This window comes from Sitophilus oryzae, unplaced genomic scaffold (genome assembly GCF_002938485.1).
Source record: "Sitophilus oryzae breed Bouriz unplaced genomic scaffold, Soryzae_2.0 scaffold_980_pilon_pilon, whole genome shotgun sequence".
In the NCBI taxonomy this organism is placed as follows: Eukaryota; Metazoa; Arthropoda; class Insecta; order Coleoptera; family Curculionidae; genus Sitophilus; species Sitophilus oryzae.
The window spans coordinates 1,368,862-1,389,225 of NW_022147617.1; the positions used below are offsets into that span (position 1 = coordinate 1,368,862).

Below are 20,364 nucleotides of genomic sequence, written 5' to 3' on the forward strand. Positions count from 1 at the left end.
TAATTGCATATTTCTTAAGTTATAGCATGCTTTGCATTTTAGCTGTTTGCATTTAACTTGAATTATCTACCTTTTTATCAAAAGATAATAAAAAGTACTTGGATACAACTTGTCTTGCCATTGTCAATTTTTTTTTCAGTTTTTGCTAAATTTTATCAAACATTGAAATTTATTACACATTTAACTACTAACAGTCATAATTACTGTTCATTATAATCATAAAATTTAGAAAAAATCCCAAAAAAATTGACAATGGCAACACAAGTTGTATGCAAAAAAACATAAGTCATTTTATATTTCGAGAATAACAGCTCCCAAAGAAAAACTAGTTACGCCACTGCATTCTACGTGAAAATGTCTACTGGCCTCAGTATTCACGTTTTCAATAAGTTATGAGATAACCGCCCTGTAAATTTCGCCCTGTATTTCAGAAACTAAGAGTGCTAGGACAAATCTATGCGTCGAAGTCTACAATCATCTTTAGTTTCATAAAAAAGTAGCACAGTGATGTGAAAGCCGCATCTTTGTATCTCTACTCATAAGCGAGATACCCGTAAAACATACAAAAATAGGACACCCTGTATGTATTAATTTAAAAGCCTCTTGCAAATTAATTTATGCTCAGTGCGTGCAATCTCAGGTCTAAACGTACCTCTACAATTTTATACATTTAAATATTATTAACTAATTAAAATACTAATATTAAAAACTTTTTAATGGTAAAATTATACTGGAATGTTATTCAGTGAATTCTAATACTTTATTTATTGAATTTGTCTTTTGGTGCTACAATATTTCCTTTGTAAGTTATGAACTTATATTTAATATGTTATAAAATTAATTTTTAAGCGGTTTTAAACAACACTTATTATGGATCTCCCTATTCACAATTGAGTAACACAAAAGTAATGATTCACTAATATTAGAGTAACTATGTTAGAATTTCGTCATTTTTAATCATTTTCTTTTGCTTTCTTTGTAACCATGTTTTCTAATTCCTCCAAATCTTCTGGATCTAAATCACTGTCGCCATATCCCCAGATATAACTACCATCACCACTCCTGTGGGCTCTCCTACTGATCATTTTTTTCGAAACACTTTTGAGATCGTATGCCCATCCGACTTTGGCAAAGAAATCAATAAATGTTGTTGAAGGATTCCAGCTATTGCCTAGAATTGAAAATAGATATGTATAATACTGAGAAAACGTATTTGTATACTGGATGTAATCTGGATTTACTAGATATGAATTATTACATATAAAAAAGATGGTTCAGGTTTCTCATAATAATATTTTTTTCTGGCGCTTTCAATGTCAAATCAAAAAATCTTTATTTCTGAATTATATTTTAATTACGAAGATCCACTAATATTTTAAATATTTACAATATAGGCAACTCGGTTACATATATACACGGGTTACACAGTATATGTGTAATATGTGATAATAATTAAAACTAAAGTATTTAATGCAGGTATTTGTGAATTATAATAACAATACCTAGTTCTCCTGTTTTATAATCCCAAGGAAATACGTGATGGTAATTATGCCAGCCTTCACCTAAAGCAGCTATGGATACTGCCAAATTTTCAACAGGACTAATAAACCTGAAAAAAACGGAGTTATTATTTTTAAAAATTTCTAATAGCGGTTAGTATACATATATAGTTACATATTTCTTTTAAATATTTTAACATTGAAAATGTTTCTGTTATCCTATATAAGGGAGCCCAAATCGAATTAAAATGCTACATTTGCCATACCATGACGTCATATATACAAGGGTATAGGAAATCTCGGCGCAGCGGCGGCAGTCGGCCAGCGCGCGCAAAAACCATTACATCGCTAATTGTTTATTGATATATCTTTATTAGTTTAAAAGCAAAAAATATGGGGTTTGCTTTGATACCTTGTCAAGACATAAGCGAAACTTTTAAATTGTTTCTTTTTTCATTTAGGCCTTCGTTTTTCGTTAAATGAAAGTTATATTAAAAAAATCTATTTTTAAACCAAATTTTCGCATGATTGAAATGGTTATTCATGTTTAAAGTTTTTTTTGGTCATAAGCGCTAATGGAAATGTTTTTTGTAAATAATTATAAAAAAATTACTCCTACGAAGACTTTATTGTGTACTGGATCAAAAAATAAGTATTTGTTTTCTCTATACGGTGGTATTAATATATCGATTTTTGATGATAGTGCCCTTTTACCCGGTCTAATTTTGTACTACTTTCGGAATAAGGGTCCCCATATCATGTACTGTACTTCCATCCCTGAAAAATTCAGCTTGTGACACCGAAGTGAGACGTAAAGTCAAAATAAGCTTTAATTTACCTACATCATAGGTAGGTGTAGGTACTCTAGGTATATTCTACCTAGACAGTAGCTGAACTAGCTGACAGTAGTAATTAATTTGTTATCCGATAAGTAGTTGTCATTATATAAGTTTAATCATCTTATACCTCCTATAACGGTAGGTTTTGGATTTTTCCTGATTGGTTTGTTAAACAAAAATATACTGGGCATATAAATGTCTGTTACAGGTTAATTCGTTAAAGAAATATGTTACACACATATTATTTTAATAATAATAGTATAATAGTAATGGCTATATTATGTTATAACACATACATATGTATTGAATGTACTTATTTTAACCAATGCATTGTTTTGTTTTTTTAATCTCACAAATAAGAAATGTTTTATAGTTTTTATTATAAAAAACAGTGATTATACAATTTATTTACACCCCTTACACTGTTTTCTGTAAGGGGTGTAACCAGGAGTATATTTCGTAACCTCTTACGATATAAGAGGGCACAAAGTGTTTTATTACTTAATGCTTAAAATTTAATAATATATTTGTACATAAAATAAAATAGACTAGAAAGTCAATTAATTAATATTGACGTAATTACTAAATAAGTACAAGATTTTTTTTCTAATTATTTTAGTGTATTTTTAGTCACCTAATTATAAAGGAGAGATATCCAACCATTGCATTATTTTACTCACAAATAAATGTTTTATGGTTTTTATTATAAAACAACGATTAATTTATTATACACCCCTTAACCCAAACACTCCAAGGAGGATATTTCGTGACCCCTTATTTAAAGTGGACAAGCTTTATTAGTCAATGTTTTAATTACCCAGCGTCTTTAATAAAAATCTAATGTAATTTTTCATAGAAATGATCTGACATAAAAAGCAAATTTTATCAAAAAACTTTTTGATTATCTACAAGGAGTAAACCGCTGACAAATGTCTGTATACTAATGCCAAAGTAATGCCAAAAATACAAATTAAATACCAAAATTTCTCATATAATGCCCCACTAATGCCAAGCTGATTCCAATATAATACCACTAATACCACGAATAATATGTAACACATTTGTTTCACGAATTAACCTGTAACAATACTGGTAGGTACGTGCACAGATTTTTTCCTAGGTAACTTAAAAGTCGTTAAAAAGTCTAATTATATTTAAAGAAGATATAATTCCAACAAATTACATTATAAGGCCAATAATGCACAAGTAATACCATTAAAATTTTAGCGTTTTTAACTTGTGTAACATATTTCTTTAACGAATTAACCTGTAACAATAGTGGTAGGTACGCGCACAGATTTTTTCGCTAGGTAACTTATTAAGTCGTTAAACAGGCCTATAAAAGCTATAACAACATAGGTAACTAATATTTATAATTTAATTCGAGTTTTAATCTCAAATAATAAATGTTTTTACTGGTGTATTTCTGAAGTGTTCATTATTAAAAGTAGATATTCTTCAAGTTATGCGAAGTAATAAGTAATGTTTCCGGTGAGACCGCGTATATGTCACCGGATTCTGGTTAGTATAAAGACTTTTTCTATAGAAAGAGTTTTTTCTATATTTTCCTTTCAAAATAAGACTAATTTCTTCTTATTCTTTTAAATATTACAGTGTTTCTTTTTCCTAAAATGTTATACTTAATTTTCGCTTAAAATTAAAAAATCACAAATGGAGGAAAATATACGTTATTGAATAAAGTTTATACAAATCACTTTACCATAACAAAAAAGTAAAAACATGTCATGGCGGAAGATATTCAGGTGGCATTTCACACATTTATCTATTAAAATCGAGATTAAAATAATAAACTTGCGTAACATGTTATACACGAGATAGAAAGTTTCAGAATCGATTAATACGCAATACGCTACGCAGTCAACTTATTCCTATGCGCGGATGAGCGTCTTCAAGACTCTTCCTTCGGCCAGGGTCACGACGCCGCCGAAGAGGAATCGGCCTACGTTTGGCTAAACAGGCTGGACACGGTGGAGTACGATATTGGCGAGTCTGAATATTTATAAAAATTTGCAAAGTAAAATATGTTGGAAAAATAATTAATCCATACATATATAAAAGCTCAAAGGGTTTTTTTGTTGCATCCATCCCGCCGAAACCGCTTTACCAATCTTGATGATTCTTTTTTTAAATGAAAGGTATATATGTGTAGATTTGTTATGAAGTATTTTTATAGTGCTTAATGGCTATTTCTTTGTGTAAAACGACTAAATACTAAAACATACCTGAAAAACACCTACACACAATACCTCCAGAAATAAATTATTTGTCATTGTCAGTGGTGTGTCAGTTAGATTATATATTACGTTTTTAGATATTTTAGAGTGAGTTCATGCCGCCAGCTTTAGATACATAAATATTAGCACAAAGGTTCGTTTAAACGACATTAGTGAATTAGCTACACAAAGCGATTTTAGGAAATTCATCCTCTTAGAGAGTAAAATTATCTCGGAACAGTTTGTTGTATGAAAATTCCTTACTATTTGGTCTAGAAGAATGAAATCCTACAAAAAGAATTAGAAGAAATTTTTGAAATTCATCAACCAAATGGGTAAAGTTAGTAAAAATTTATATAAAACTTGGTGACTCTGGATTATACACATAAAAATTGGCACAAAGGTAAAAAGCGAATTTATGAAATTTATACCCTTAGGGAGTAGAATAGGGAATGAAAGTTTGCTGTACGAAAATGCAATACTATAACGTTATAAACCAGACAGTATAAAATTTTATACAAGGGTTTATTTAGTGACACCATAACGAAATATATCTTCCTCAATTATCCTTCAAAGAATAAAAAATAACCTATAAAGAGAGTATTAGTGCTCTTAATAAATAAAAAAAAGATGAAAAATAAAAAACATCTATGCTCACTAGCTCTCTATAAAGAAGTAAAAATCATTTAAATCAATGCATGAACGATTGGAGGTGTAACGCGAACGTAGTCGCGAGAAAAAGCTAGTAATTTATTAAATTATTTTATTTAACTCATTAATTTTCATTGAAAAGGAATTTTTGTAATTCGCCACTATATTAGTTAAAAACTAAGAAACTCATATCAAATTTAAGTTTTGCGATTTTGGCTTATACGTTTTACAAAATCTGAACACATTTTAAAAGAAAAAAAGTTTTTGATAATATTTGCGTAGATTGACTACAAGTTGTATAACATAAATTTCTACGACCGGTCTACCTAGTGGTCTGCAGCATCGCCTTGTGGTGCAAACGTGGGCATGTTAATCTGTGACGTGACGCACAACAGCCAAGAAAAACAGAAGCGTGGCTAAGAATTTAGTAATTTAAAAAAAGTCTGTTAGATACAGTAGTAGGTATTAAAAAGTTTTGTGTTTAAATGGGGTTTGCCTTTAACAGTTAAAAAATTATATCGTAAAGTGTAACTTTCCGTAAGAATTCTTTATCTGTCATTGATCATGATCTGTCATCATGTTAACCTGATGTTTTGTATGTTATTTTGTTTTTTTCGAGATATTTTTGCTTGCTTGTTTTACGGATAGGTGCGATCGATAATTATTATTGATAATGTTTTATTTAATGTTAACACTACTACTTTTTCAGTGAATCTTTAAATCTGTTGTTTTTTGTTAAGTTCGTTATTTAAACATATGTATGTAATACACTCATATTAACACTAATCATATTTTTACGTTTTTATTCATCATTTTCAATGCCCCCCCGGTTGCATCTTTGTAAAGGACTGTGAATTTTTTTAGTAATTTAATAGTATATTAAGTAACTTCATTATACAGGGTAATTAAAATTTGCCTCCAACCATTGGGACCTTGAAAACTATAGGAGATACGAGGGTAGTTAAATTAGGGCAAATTTGTGCATTAATGTGCGTAACAAGAGTCCGTAAAAAAACATTCTCCGAGTTGCTCCGAAGATATTCGAAAAAAAAACGAAAATTGAAGATTTGGATTTTATTTCTTTCTGACGTTATTTGACAAGGTATCCCAGAAGTATAAGCACATTTTCATTGGTAGTTTTTTTCCAGCTACACAACAGTGTTTTCAGATTTGTCATCCGACGATTCATTTGACCACCATCATTAACTCTTTTATACATCCAAATAGGTAATTAATTTCTATTCTAATGATTTATAACAATTTATTCGTTGAGACTTTAAAAGCCAATAATCTCAAGAAAAATGTTTTTTTCGATAGGCGCCTTTGTTTAAGCAAGTGTGAAACAAAAAACAGTGATTTGTCAAACGAGATTAGTTGCCATCTGTCATCTGATACAGATTTCTAGTGAAAATAGACTTTTCGTATGAAGAAAAATATCAACATGTTAAAACTTTATTGCACGATAGTCAGCATGTTAAAACTGTACGATCAACATGTTAAAACTGCACGATAGTCAGGCATATAGAGCGGGCAGATCCACAGAAACTTCTCTGTACCAATTAACGGAGCTAATACAGACAAGTCTGGATAGCAAGGAAACAGCAATTTGTGCCTTCTTGGATATTGCGGGATCGTTTAACAATATACCACATAAGGTGGTCAGGCGATCTCTAGAAACAAGAGGGGTGAACAAAACTTATTCGCTGGTTTTGGGAAATGCTGTCAACACGAACAGCAGAGGCTCAGATGGGCACCAAAATTGTACCTGTTAAAACAACGCAAGGAACTCCACAAGGTGAGTAACCTCCCCTTTGCTGTGGAGCTTGGTAGTGGATGAACTACTAGACGAATTAACTCTAGCGGGAATACACTGCATTGGGTATGAAAATGACATAGTCATGATCGCTAGGGGGAAGCATGAAGGCTCCCTGTGTGATATTATCCAAAGAGGACTCCGTATCACTGACAGTGGTACAGGACTGTCGGACTGCATCAATTCAGACAAAACTGCGATAGTGCCATTCACCAGAAAGCGAAGTCTGAAAAACTTGAAACGAATCTAACTAGATGGAAAGGAAATACTGCCATCACAGGAAGTCAAATATCTGGGAATAACCCTGGACAGTAAACTCCTGTGGAACAGGCATATTAAGAACATTCCCAGCACAGCCACAAAGGCTCTCATGATATGCAGAAGACTGGCCGGAAATAGATGGGGCTGTTCTCCTAACATTTTGCGCTGGATGTATACCATGATAGTAGGACCCATGATTATTTATGGAGTAGTTGCGTGGTACACAAAACTAGAGCAACGGACAGCAAGGCTAAACCAGTGCAAAGCCCAGAAACTGGCATGCGTTTGCATCACAGTAGCCATGAGAACCTGTCCAACAGCAGCAATGGAGGTCATTCTAGATCTAACACCACTGCACATTGTCAGATATGCCAATGCGACAATGATTAGAATGGTTACTAACGGAATCAGTACTGGGAGAATTGTCAGATCAGAGGCTTGGAATACCTTTAAAAAGGAAATACCACTCCTGCAATTCGCAGTGGATGATACGCCAAGAATGTACAACTTTGAGAAACATTTCAATGTAGTATTGAGCAATAGAAAGGATTGGAAGAGAGAAACGTCTGCTCAGCAGTTAAAAGACCATAACTTAGGTATACTGATGCTTCCAAAACCAATGTGGGAACAGGGATCGGTGTATTTGGGCCGAGAACTAAATACTCTTCTGAGAACTAAATAAATATTCGGATTGTTACGGGGTTTTTAACAGGTCTCCTCAATGAACACCTCAGTAGATTGAAACTAAGAAGAAGCGGCGAATGCAGATTCTGTGGGGAAGTTGGGAAACACCAGAACACCTCATCATTGAGTGCGCCGTGACGACAACCATTCGTGCCATGAAATGTGGTACGACTGATATTGGATGGAGAACTACCCTCTGTAAAACCGTCCCAGATACTGGCTTTTGTCAAAGCCCTGGGACTGTATGATGAGTTAGACATAAATCAAGAAAGGGGGACACAATACATCTGTAAGGTCGCAGAGATTAACCCCCTCCCACTCATGCTAAATTCTAAAAAAAATCTGCTTGTTACAACAGAGGATGCGATGGCAGGCACCAAATTGAAGGGTGACACAAAGAAATATTGCTTGATTGCTACTTGGGATATCAAGAATGCTTTTAATTCCTCTAATTGGTACTGCATTATGGGCCCTGAAAGAGGAAAGCGTACCAGGATAACTGCGTAGTAGAGGCATTAATCTAGGCTTCTAAAATACGACACCAAGAGCGGCCCAAAGGATTATAGAATAACTGGAGAAGAGCTTTAGGGTTCGGCCCTGGGTCCGTTTTTTTAGACTATTATGTACGATGGCCTACTGAATCTGGAAATGTAACTTAGGGTTGCCAACCGTCCTCTATTCCAGAGGATAGTCTGCTTTTTGATCTCATGTCCTCTTTTCTCTCATGTATTGAAAAAGTCCACTTTTTTACATACCAAACTCAAAATCTAAAATATATTCGTCTATCGCCACAATGCTTTAAAAAAATTCTTAACCTATGTCTTTGGCTACTCTCACTTGTTTGTCCAGAAAAGAAAACGAAGAAATATTTATCTATGAAATATAGAATAAATATATGTGGAAGCGATAAACATGTTTAACTATTTTATGTTTTCTTATTGTTGGCTTATGTCTTGAAAAAAAAGTTTTGTTCAAAATTGTTTATTTTATTTTAAGAAGTTTTGAGTATATGAGTATAAATATGTTTAAGAAAGTAAGAAATCACTTCAATCGCATACCGTTGACATCCTCCTAAGAATATAGCACCACCCAACGTTTTATACAATATAATATCAGATTTATACTCTCTGTTGCGTACTTTGCAGAAATAAAAATAAAAAGCATAATATAGAAATCTCACATAAATTATAATATATTTTTTATATATCTACCGGGTGCGGCTGAAAAGTGGCTCACCCCCTATCACTTTTTTATTTTTTCAGATAAAACAACGATATTTGGTATGCTAGTATATGACATAAATTAGGATTGATTGACATATTCAATTGTTTTCGATCACTCCCGGTTTCACCGGAAATGACTACAACTTATGTTTTCACTTTATTCGATAGAAAATGACACTCTGAATAGAATGACATATCATATGTCAACTTTTGACATTTTCGCATATGGTTTATTTGAAATTGTAAGGCTCATGACAACAATTTGATATTTAGATATGATTGAAAATACGATTTGGGCATCTTTTAAGCGGCCAAGACAAGACACTAAAAACATTAGACAATCAAATCTATTTTCCAAGGCTCTTTGCTTAAAAATTAGTGTTTTTGACACAGCCATGGCACCCTAGATAAATTTAAAATACAATTTGTTTTTGAGCGAATATGTCAAAAGTTGACATATGATACGTCATTCGATTCAGAGTGTCATTTTCTATCGAATAATGTAAAAAATACCGAGGGTGTCATTTAAAAATCAAAAGTTGTAGTTAGTTAGTTCCAGTGAAACCAACAATTGAATACGCCAAACAATCCTAATTTATGTCATATACTAACATACCAAATCTCGTTTTTTTATCTGAAAAAATAAAAAGATATAGGGGTGAACCAATTTTGAGACGCACCCGGTATATCAGGTATAATCATAATATTGAATTTGATATATTTATAATATCATAATAAACACTTATTAATAACCAGATATTAATTTTAATGAATGATTTGCTAATGTCTAATATAATTACCTGTCATATGGTTTTTGACCCCACATATGAGCAACACTATTTACAAAAAAAGCGATATTTAATGTAATGGAAAACCTCGTGTTGAAATTTATCCATAAAGAATTCCACAAACTCTCCTCCCAGAAATATATTGGAATAGATACGGGTACAAAAATCACAAATATAAAAAATAGAAGAGGATATAATCTAAAAAAGAATATTAGAATTAAATAAAGAATTAATATTTGAACTACAAGGAATTTTAAATCGTATGCGAAAAATATAACAAGTAGTGGCATTTAAAATTCATCGCTTCAGATTAATTTCGATATAATACTTAGTCAATTTTTTAATGTGAAATGTAAGCTTTGATAACGTATATTTTTAACCTTAGTTTCTAATTTATTATTCAATTCAAATTAATACACAAGACAGCTATGAAATGGCGATCTGTGCAAGGATTCTGGTGTCACTTGGTATAGAACTGTATTAATCACGATACTATAGGAAACAATATGAAACGTGTACCTTTTTTGCCACATTACTATGGAATCTTTTTCCAAATCACTCATGTCGATAAGTCTTCTTTTCTCAACCACTAATGGATGTGGAGTGAGTACTAACCAGCCGACGTGTGAGAAAAAAAATCCTCGCATTGCATTGTGAGGGTCGGCATCAGTCTCGCTATATTTATGATGAACACGATGATCCAACGCCCAAGCATATACGTGTCTCTGTAATATTAATGAAAATAAACAAATATTAGTATATTGTTTTATTGGGAGAAAAAATGATACTTACTGCTACTACTAGGCTGTATGTCAAATGTACAGCCTCGCCACAGAAAGTCATTTTTACTCCGAATAGAACATGCTATTTTTTTTTCAAACGCCACAAATTTTTTTTTTCAAACATCACACAAGTATTAATTTATTCGACTTGATTGACAACATAAAAAAGTCATTTTAACGTCTAGGCATAAAAGTCAAGCACTTTTACGCGTAACCATAAAGGTAGGAAAATATATTATTTAACCGACCAGGGGCGGATACAGAAATTTATTTTAGGGGGGGGGCAAACAAAAAATAATGCAAAATATGCCTTTTAGGGCGTCATTTTTTACCCAAAAGCCTAATATTTAACCCAATTTACAGATTTCAGGGGGGCCAGGGCCCAATGGACCCCCCCTCTGTATCCGACATAAAGTGTCATTAGTCAAGTTCAACTAGCGTAACCATTTTCCAGTTTCTCGATATATAGTTACATACAAGATATAACTATTAAATCTTTTTATATTATTTGGAATGTTTGAAATTGGTTAAAAAAAATATTTGTGGCGTATGAAAAAAAAGCATTTCTATTCGGAGTAAAAATGACTTCTTGTGCCTGGGCTGTATGTCGGACCAGTCATTTTTACTCCTAATAAAACAATATACTATTTTAAAGAATTTGAAACGTTCCAAATAATATAAAAATATTTAAAACTCATACCTTGTATGTTGTATGTAATTATATATCGAGAAACTATGGTTACGCTCGTTGAATTTGACACTTTGTCAGTTTAATAATATATTTTTTTCCATAGCAGTTGTGAAAATTTCCTTATATCTATCAAAAATAGTAGATACAATAGTACTTTAACCCCAAGGGTAGATTAAATGATACTTTAATAGCGAGGATAAGTTAAAAACTTTATTTCTTCTTGCACGTTTTATAATTGCTTCCATTTTTGAAAATTTTTGTATTCCATTTCATAAGTTATTAGGGATTTAAATGGAAGTAGTTTGGATATGGCGTTTGTCGCCTCAGCCTGAAGATCTGTTGGTAATTTACTTATTTCGTTTTGAGCCATTTCAGGCTCCAATTCGATCAGCAATCGCCACGAAAGAAAATTAAAAAATATTGACTCAAAGCTGACGACTAAAGAGACAGCTTTATTTATTTGTCAAATTACATATAGAAACCAAAGATAGAAACCAACGCCAACCCAGCACAATATTTTTTCTACTCGTAATAAATACCTTGAAATAATAATTTCTGAATATTTTAGAAGGTAACTCGCTATGGAAAAAAATATTGTTTTATACACGACGATAAAATTGCATTATCGTCTCCCGAAATTAATTCACTCGCGACTTCATCGCTCGTGTCGACGATAAAATACCATTTTATCGTCTTGCATAAAAAATAACTATTCGTACTTTTAAGCTTAGGCGTAAAAGTGCTTTACTTTTATGCCTAGGTGTTAAAATGACTTTTTTATATTGTCAATTACGTCGCAAAAATTAATACTTTTGTGACGTTTAAAAATATATTTTTTTCTATGAAATATAAGCATATGTAATATAAAACCGCGAATATCGTTAAAAATTTTCTTAAAAATAAAAAAAAATATCGATTTGGAACATCCTGTATGATTTACGATTAAGAAATTAAGTGGCTAGATATGAGTGAGAGAAGACGATTACATAGTCTAGTCCTTTATAATAAAATCATCTTTAAAAAACAACCTGAATACTTGTACCAAAAAATAAAATTTAGATTTGAGGCGCACAATCTAGATCTCCGGCATAAATTCTTGTTAACACCGCCTAAGCATAAAACGACCCTTTTTGAAAGGTCATTTAGCTATAACATAGCAGCTCTCTACAATGATGTCCCTATCAATTTAAAAAGCCTGAAAAGTTCAGATTGGAAGCTAAAAGACTGATAATAAGCCACGTTTCTTGATAAGTACATTATATCACATATATATATTTTTATTATTTTTTTTTGGTTGGTGCTTGTTGGATGTAAGCGGTTTAATTGTAAACTTTAAGATAGACTGTTTTCTTTTTTTTTTGTAATTGAATTTATTGTAGCTCTTTTTTTTGGAAAAAGTAGCAGGGTTTCTTTCTCTATGAATTTATAGGATTGATTATGCAGTGTATATTATATGTTTTTTTTATAAATGTATAGGTTAAGATAGGAAGCAATGCTTCAACTTCGCCTTTTGTAATACTTATGGATTACAATAAAGACTATTTATTATTATTATTATTATTAGGTACCATATTTATAGCAAAGTAAGTACAGACCATGTAAATATCTAATATAGTTTTGATTTCAGGACAGTTCTTGTATTTTTAATAATTTCTTTAAGACAAGCTGAAAAAAATATATTCTTTATTTATTTATTAATATCCCTGAAACTATCAAAATATATTTATTTATATCTTAAGATTATGTAAAATGATGTGAAAGGAAGCCAAAAATGAAATAATATACAGGTTGTTCCATTTAAAAAAACTCACACTTTTTTGAGCCTACATATTAATAATTTTCAGTAATGTTCAAAAATCATTTTGAAAAAATCTAAGTAGAAATGAAACTTGTTCACCCTTTTATCTTCGAAACAAAGCCATTTTAGGAAGTAAATTTATACGAACTTTATTACTTATTTTTAACTAATTAAATTAAAAAAACCGCAGGTTTAGTCGTGACTGACTAAGTTAATAAAACACTCAAAATTTAAGTGAGGATGTTTGCCAAGCTTTCGAGAATTTTATCCCCATCATCAGGACAGTTTCTAAAATGTATAAATAAAAAAAGGCATTAACATTTTACAATTGTATAACAGAAAAATCAACTTACGACTGAGGCAATTAGCAAAAACAACATCCTCTGCACAAAAAGGCATTAAAACTAGAATCATATGACATTGGACTACAAGAACATTTCCTTTATAAAATATTAAAATACATATCCAACGACACTACTTTTTAAAACATTTTTTTCTTAAACAATTTTATTTAAAGTTCTTAGTAAATTTTAAAAAAAATAGTCCAATGTCATATGATGCTAGTTTTAAGATTTAAAGAATTAAAAATGACTGGTAGAGAACGTCATTATAGAAGACTAGATAGTAATTTATATTTTCGATTAGTTACATTCATTTTGGATTGTGGAGGTTTGTAATTGTGGTAGAAATGTGCTGTAGATCGTGTAGATGTCGAAAGTAAATGTGACAGTAGATTAATCATTTTTTCTCAAGTTTATTTTGGTGTTATAATAAATGGCATACAAAATAAATTGGTGGCATTTATTTTCGACATACAATTTTATTTTTATTTTCAGTTTGAATATTTTCGCAGATTTTAGACATGCATATACACACTTTACAAGAAGTGGCTAAATTGACCTGAGTTACGTTAATTAAAAAAAATTATGATACAATCCACTTTAGATAGATACTTATAAAAATAATTCAAACCTTACTGTAGAGAAGGAAGATAGCGCTTGATTACCACTTATTTTTTAATTAAATTTTAGTTAAGTTATTTAAATTAAATTTAAGTTTCTCCACACATTTTTATTTAAAAATTTATATTGTGTTTATACAGGGTTCGGCAATAATGCGTCGGACATCTGTAGCTCGTAGAATAAAAAATTTGTGAATTTTGTTTATGTATGTACGAGGATGTATTTCAGGAAAATATTTTTAATTTCTATAGGGTGGCTCAAAAAAGTGTGTTTGGATAGGGGTGAATTTTTTAAATGGAACACCCTGTATATTATGGCATTTTTGGCTTTCTTTCAGATCACTTTACATAATCCTAAGATATGAGTAAATATGTAGCGATAATTTGAGAGGTATGAATAAATAAATAAATAATATATATTTTTACCTTCCTTAAAAAAAATATTACAAATACTAGAACTGTTCTAAAATCAAAACTATATTATATATTTACTTTAGATAGTCTATAGTTACTTTGCAATAAATATCGTACAATCTTAAATCATACAGGGTGTTGAAAATTGTACGCCAAACTTTCGAAAATATAAAATAATTTTTCTTTGTTTTTTTTTAATGGAACACCCTGTATATTATTCTATTATTAGATGGAGTTTCGCAGATACACGCAGTATTATTTCATATGGCTCTTTCAACGGTAAAATACAATTGAAAAATCATTGGGTGGCTTTGATAAAAATTTACTGTGGAAAATGCCATATGAAATATAAACCCGCAAATATCTGCGAAACCGTTAAAAATTTTGAAATACTCTAAATACAAAGAATTTTCATTTTTTTATTCTCCATCTACTGAAAAAATAATATACAGGGTGTTCCGTTTAAAAAATCAAAGAAAAATTCTTTTATATTTTAGCAAAGTTACCATCGAAGTACAGACCATCGAAAGTAAATACCTAATATAGTTTTGATTTCAGGGTTAATAATGTTTTAAAGAAAGGCTGAAAAATATATATTATATTTATTTATTAATATCTCTGAAGCTATCGAAATATATTTACTCCTATTTCAGGATTATGTAAAATGATCTGAAAAGAAGCCAAATGTAATAATATACAGGGTGTTCCATTTTAAAAAAATCATCCCGATCCACTCACAATTTTTTGAGCCACCCATAGAAGTGAACATATTTTCTTGAAATACATCCTAGTAAGTACTTTAGGTTTGAACTTAAGCAAAATTTCTTTTTTTTTAAGTTTTTTATTCTATAGGAGCTACGGATTTGCCGGACGCACTTTTGCCGGACCCTGTATAGTTTTTTTTGTGTATTTGGCGATAACAAGATATACCGTAAAAAAAGTTATTAATATTAAGAAAATTTAAAGATGAAATATGCTTATTATTGGTTAAGAAAATACATTGAAAACAGTGTCACGAAAAATTCTTCATCACTTAGGAAATTTTTTTTATTACAACTCACAAGTCAATAAATTAAGTATAATATTACTGTGCTATATAATTCGGAGCTGGAAATCGATTTCACTTCTGTTTCTAGGAAATCTATTTAATTTTTATGCTGAGTACTATTTTGCCCATTTTATGTATTTTCCCAAACACTTAAAGTTACGATACAGCTCGTGATAATTATGCATAATTTAGTTTCCAGATTGTATCAAACGGGGCCTTTGCACTTAGAAATTAGATTAACTGACACGAACATAAAGTAATGAACAAAAAGGTTAGAATAATTATATCTAGTAATAACGATATAATACCGGGTGACGCAATGTCTCAAAATAGCTATATCAGGTTTGCTGTTCAAAACTTTGTTCTCCAAAGTTTTTTGTAAAATATGCCAGCAATAGTAGGGAACATTCGAAACATCTACATAATATAAAATGCTAATGTTTGATCGTCTCTACTGAAGTAACGACTTGCTCTAGAAAGTTGATTTTTTACTAAAAGATAGCTAATTTGCTCTTCTAAAAACTGTCGTCGTCGGATTTTTTGTTTTTCATTTAATTAAAAAAAATAAATAAAAAGTTTTTTTTTCTGATATCGTGGCGGATGCGCCAGGCTTCAACTAGTAATATTATAAAGTTGGAGTACTTGCTATACCCTAAATAGATATCTACTAAATAATTTTCAGTTTTATCACAGATTTTATGAATATACATATGATATGTTTTAAACCTATTTTACCAGTAGACGTTTATCGTTAAATGTAATATATACCGGGTGTGTCTCACCCCTATAACTTTTTATTTTTTGAGTAAAAAAAAAGAGATTTGGTATTTTAGTATATGACATAAATTAGGATTGATTGACGTATTCAATTGTTTTTGGTCACTTCCTGTTTTACCGGAAACAACTTTTGATTTTCAAATGACACCATCGGTATTTTTTTACTTTATTCGATAGAAAATGACAAAAAAATAATTAATTCTGAATAGAATTGTTGGAATATTGTATCAAAAATTTAAATTTACCGGCACCCTAGCGGAAGTAGATGAGAATGTCATATGGGAACTGTGTATGGGAATTATGGGTAATAAAAAATAGTCTGAAATAAAAGATGGTGTGTGTTGTATCGAGTACAAAATAGGTCGTTTTGGTGTTTTATTTATCCTAAAATCTAATAGGTTATGGGCCCAGACACCAGCCCAAAACGCGAGTTTCGGTAGTTACGGCAAGTTTACGGAATTTCGGTAGTTACGGAGTGAAAGGGAAGAGAAAAAACGTCGTTTTTCGTTGCGTCGTAATCGGGTATCGGTGGCGTTCCTTTTTTCACAAGATGGCCGTCAACTATTTGGCAAGCGTTCCGAAGCTAGTTGGTCGAGAAAACTACGACGAATGGTGCTTTGCGGTAGAAAACGTTTTTGTACTCGAGGGACTTTCTAAATGTTTGGAAGGCACCGAGACAGACAGTGTACTTCTGGCAAAAGCTAAAGCGAAGTTCGTGTTGACATTAGATCCTTCCTTATATGTGCATGTTAAAGACGCGGCCACATGCAATGAAGCTATGAAAAAGATCCAATCACTCTATGAAGATGTGGGATTTACCAGAAAAATAGGGCTTTTGCGACATTTAATATCCTTGAGATTGAGTAGTTGTGAAAATATGGAGTCGTACGTGAATCAAGTGATTGAAACATCACAGAAGTTAAGGAAAACCAAGTTTGATATAAGCGAAGAATGGGTAGGTTCCCTTCTGCTGGCCGGTTTACCAGACAAGTACGCCCCCATGTTGATGGCGATCGAGCATGCAGGAATCGCAATCACAACAGATACCATCAAAAGTAAATTGCTTGATATGCAAGAAGAAAACTCTGGCAGTGTCGGCAAAGCAGGTGCCTTTGCAGCAAGCGGTAGTAACTTCAGAAATCAGTCAAGAGGTGGCAGTAATTCTAACAGAAAAGTGTCAATTAACAGTAGTAATCAATCTGTGGATGACCGGCGTGATTCTGACAGACGCCAAATTGACAGAAGTAAAATAATTTGTTTCAAATGTAAACAACCTGGACATTTTAAGTCGAAATGCCCAAATTTAAGTGTTTCTTCGTCGAATTCTTCGAAATATGCTTTCAGTGCTGTATTTTTAAGCGGAAAATACAATAAGAATGATTTTTATTTGGACTCTGGTGCGAGTAGGCATATGTCTCCCAATGAAAATGCATTATACAACAAGAGAAAACCAGACATTGAAGAAATTACTGTTGCTAACCACGAAAAATTAGCAGTGAAATGTTTAGGCGATATGGACATTTCTACAAGTGTAAAAGACACACAGAACAATATAACTGTTTATGGTGTTTTGTGCGTGCCTAATCTGACGACAAATCTTTTGTCAGTGAGTGAACTGATTGCTAAAGGAAATAGAGTGTCATTTAACCAAGAAGGTTGTTCGATATACAGTAGGAATAACGACTTGGTGGCTACAGCAACTCTAGTTGGAGGTGTGTATAAAGTAAACATGAAAGTTGAAAAATGTATGCTTGCAGCGTGCGATGACAGTGAACTTTGGCACAGGAGGCTTGCACACATAAATTGCCAAGACTTAAACAAGATGAAACACTGTGTAAGTGGCATGGAGTTGAAAGGAGTAGCAAGAATTGACAAGTCAAATTGTGTGGTATGTTGTGAAGGCAAACAAACCAGGCTACCTTTCCCAACCACAGGAACACGAAGCAACCAAGTGCTTGAAGTTATACATGGAGATGTTTGTGGACCTATGGAGACGATTTCTATTGGTGGCTCAAAATATTTTTTACTTTTAGTCGATGACTTTACAAGAATGTCATTTGTCTATTTTTTGAAGACAAAGGATGAGGTGTTCAAGTATTTCCAGGAATTTAAAACAATGGTCGAAAAACAACAAGGCAGAAACATCAAGATATTCCGCAGTGACCAAGGTGGTGAGTTCTGTAGCAATAAGTTCGAGAGATTTTTTCAGGAAGAAGGTATTATACACCAGAAGACGAACGCTTATACTCCTGAACAAAATGGACTTTCAGAAAGACACAATCGAACATTGGTTGAAAAAGCAAGATGTTTACTGTATGATGCAGGTCTACCAAAAAGATTTTGGGCAGAGGCAGTAAATACCGCTAACTATCTACGGAATAGATGCATAGCCAGTGGACTAAATGGAAAAACACCCTTTGAGAAGTGGACAGGGAAGAAACCGGATGTTTCAGGTCTAAGAATCTTTGGCAGTACAGTAATGGCTCATATTCCTAAAGAGAAGCGTCTTAAATTTGACAAAAAAGCTTGTAAACATATTTTAGTTGGTTTTTCAGATCATATCAAGGGTTATAGGATCTACAACCCAGACACTGATGATGTAACAACAAGCAGAGATGTTATTATACATGAAAACCTGAAAACCAATAAAATGAATGTTAGCTATGGCAGTGAAGTAACAGAGGAGTCAGTTGAAGTGGGGGAAAATAAGCAAAATACACAGGTTAGTGAAAACAGCTTACATAGTTCACTTGACAGTCTATATCAACAGTCAGAAGAACAATCTTCAGTTCATATGGACTCTACAGACAGTGACTATGAACCAGATGTGCCAGACACGACTTTGTCTGATCCAGAAGCAGCAAGACGATCTCAGAGGCCAAGGCGAGAAAAGCAGTTCACTGATTATGTTACGTATCTAACTACTGCTGAGCAAAATGAAAGTATTGTTCCCGAAGAAGTTCTAGTGACAGATGATACTCCTGTGAGTGTTCTAGAAGCCATGTCGAGGCCAGATCATGCAGAATGGAAGCGAGCTATTGAAGAGGAACTAGCTTCTTTTGAAGAAAACAACGCTTGGGAAATTGTGGACAAGCCAAAGGACGCCACAATAGTGAAGTGTAAGTGGGTGTTCAAAAAGAAGTGTGATAGTGAAGGTGATGTTAGATATAGAGCTCGTTTGGTAGCTAAAGGTTTTTCTCAGAAACCAGGGGTGGACTACAATGAAACTTTTTCTCCTGTAGTGAGACATTCTAGTTTAAGGTTATTATTTGCATTGTCTTTAAAGTTAGACTTAGAAATAACACATTTAGATGTAAAAACAGCTTTTTTGAATGGTTATTTACAGGAAATAGTCTACATGGAACAACCAGAATGTTTTGTAACTAAGGGTAATGAGAGTAAAGTGTGTAAACTGAATAGAGCCATATATGGTTTGAAGCAATCATCAAGAGCTTGGAATCTTAGGGTTAATGAAGTTTTATTAAAATTAAATTTTAAAAGGTCAATATTTGAACCCTGTATTTATACAAAAAAGGATAACAATCTCTTGACAATAATTGCTCTTTATGTTGACGATTTTTTAATTTTTTCTAATGATTGTAAAAACAGTAAAATTTTAAAAGAATGTTTAAGTTCTGAATTTAAAATTAAAGATTTGGGTCAAGTTAAACAATTTTTGGGTATGACTATTTGTAAAAAAAAGGATTGTTTAATGTTAAGTCAAGAAAATTATGTTAATCAGGTTCTTAAAAGATTTAATATGCTAGATTGTAAAAGTGTTACTACTCCAATGGAAAGTTTTGATTTTAATGAAAATAATTGTGATACAAATGTTAATAATTGTCAATATCAAAAACTAATAGGTAGTTTAATGTATTTAGCAGTATTAACACGTCCAGAC

At 32.0% G+C, this 20,364-nt stretch overlaps 1 protein-coding gene across 2 annotated transcripts in view; it reads right to left on the reverse strand.

Annotated features, from left to right (window-relative positions):
- Positions 1-738: 738 nt before the first annotated feature.
- The window catches only part of LOC115891293 (acyl-CoA Delta(11) desaturase-like), a 65,862-nt gene continuing 46,236 nt past the window's right edge, over positions 739-20,364 (reverse strand). For both annotated transcript variants that reach the window (XM_030911739.1, XM_030911740.1), the window contains 4 exons: positions 10,512-10,717; positions 10,005-10,190; positions 1,503-1,609; positions 739-1,171 (listed from right to left, as the gene is read on the reverse strand). In XM_030911739.1, the coding sequence (XP_030767599.1) occupies positions 954-1,171; positions 1,503-1,609; positions 10,005-10,190; positions 10,512-10,717 (717 nt within the window). In that variant the 3' untranslated portion in view covers positions 739-953. The remainder of the gene's footprint in view (positions 1,172-1,502; positions 1,610-10,004; positions 10,191-10,511; positions 10,718-20,364) is intronic.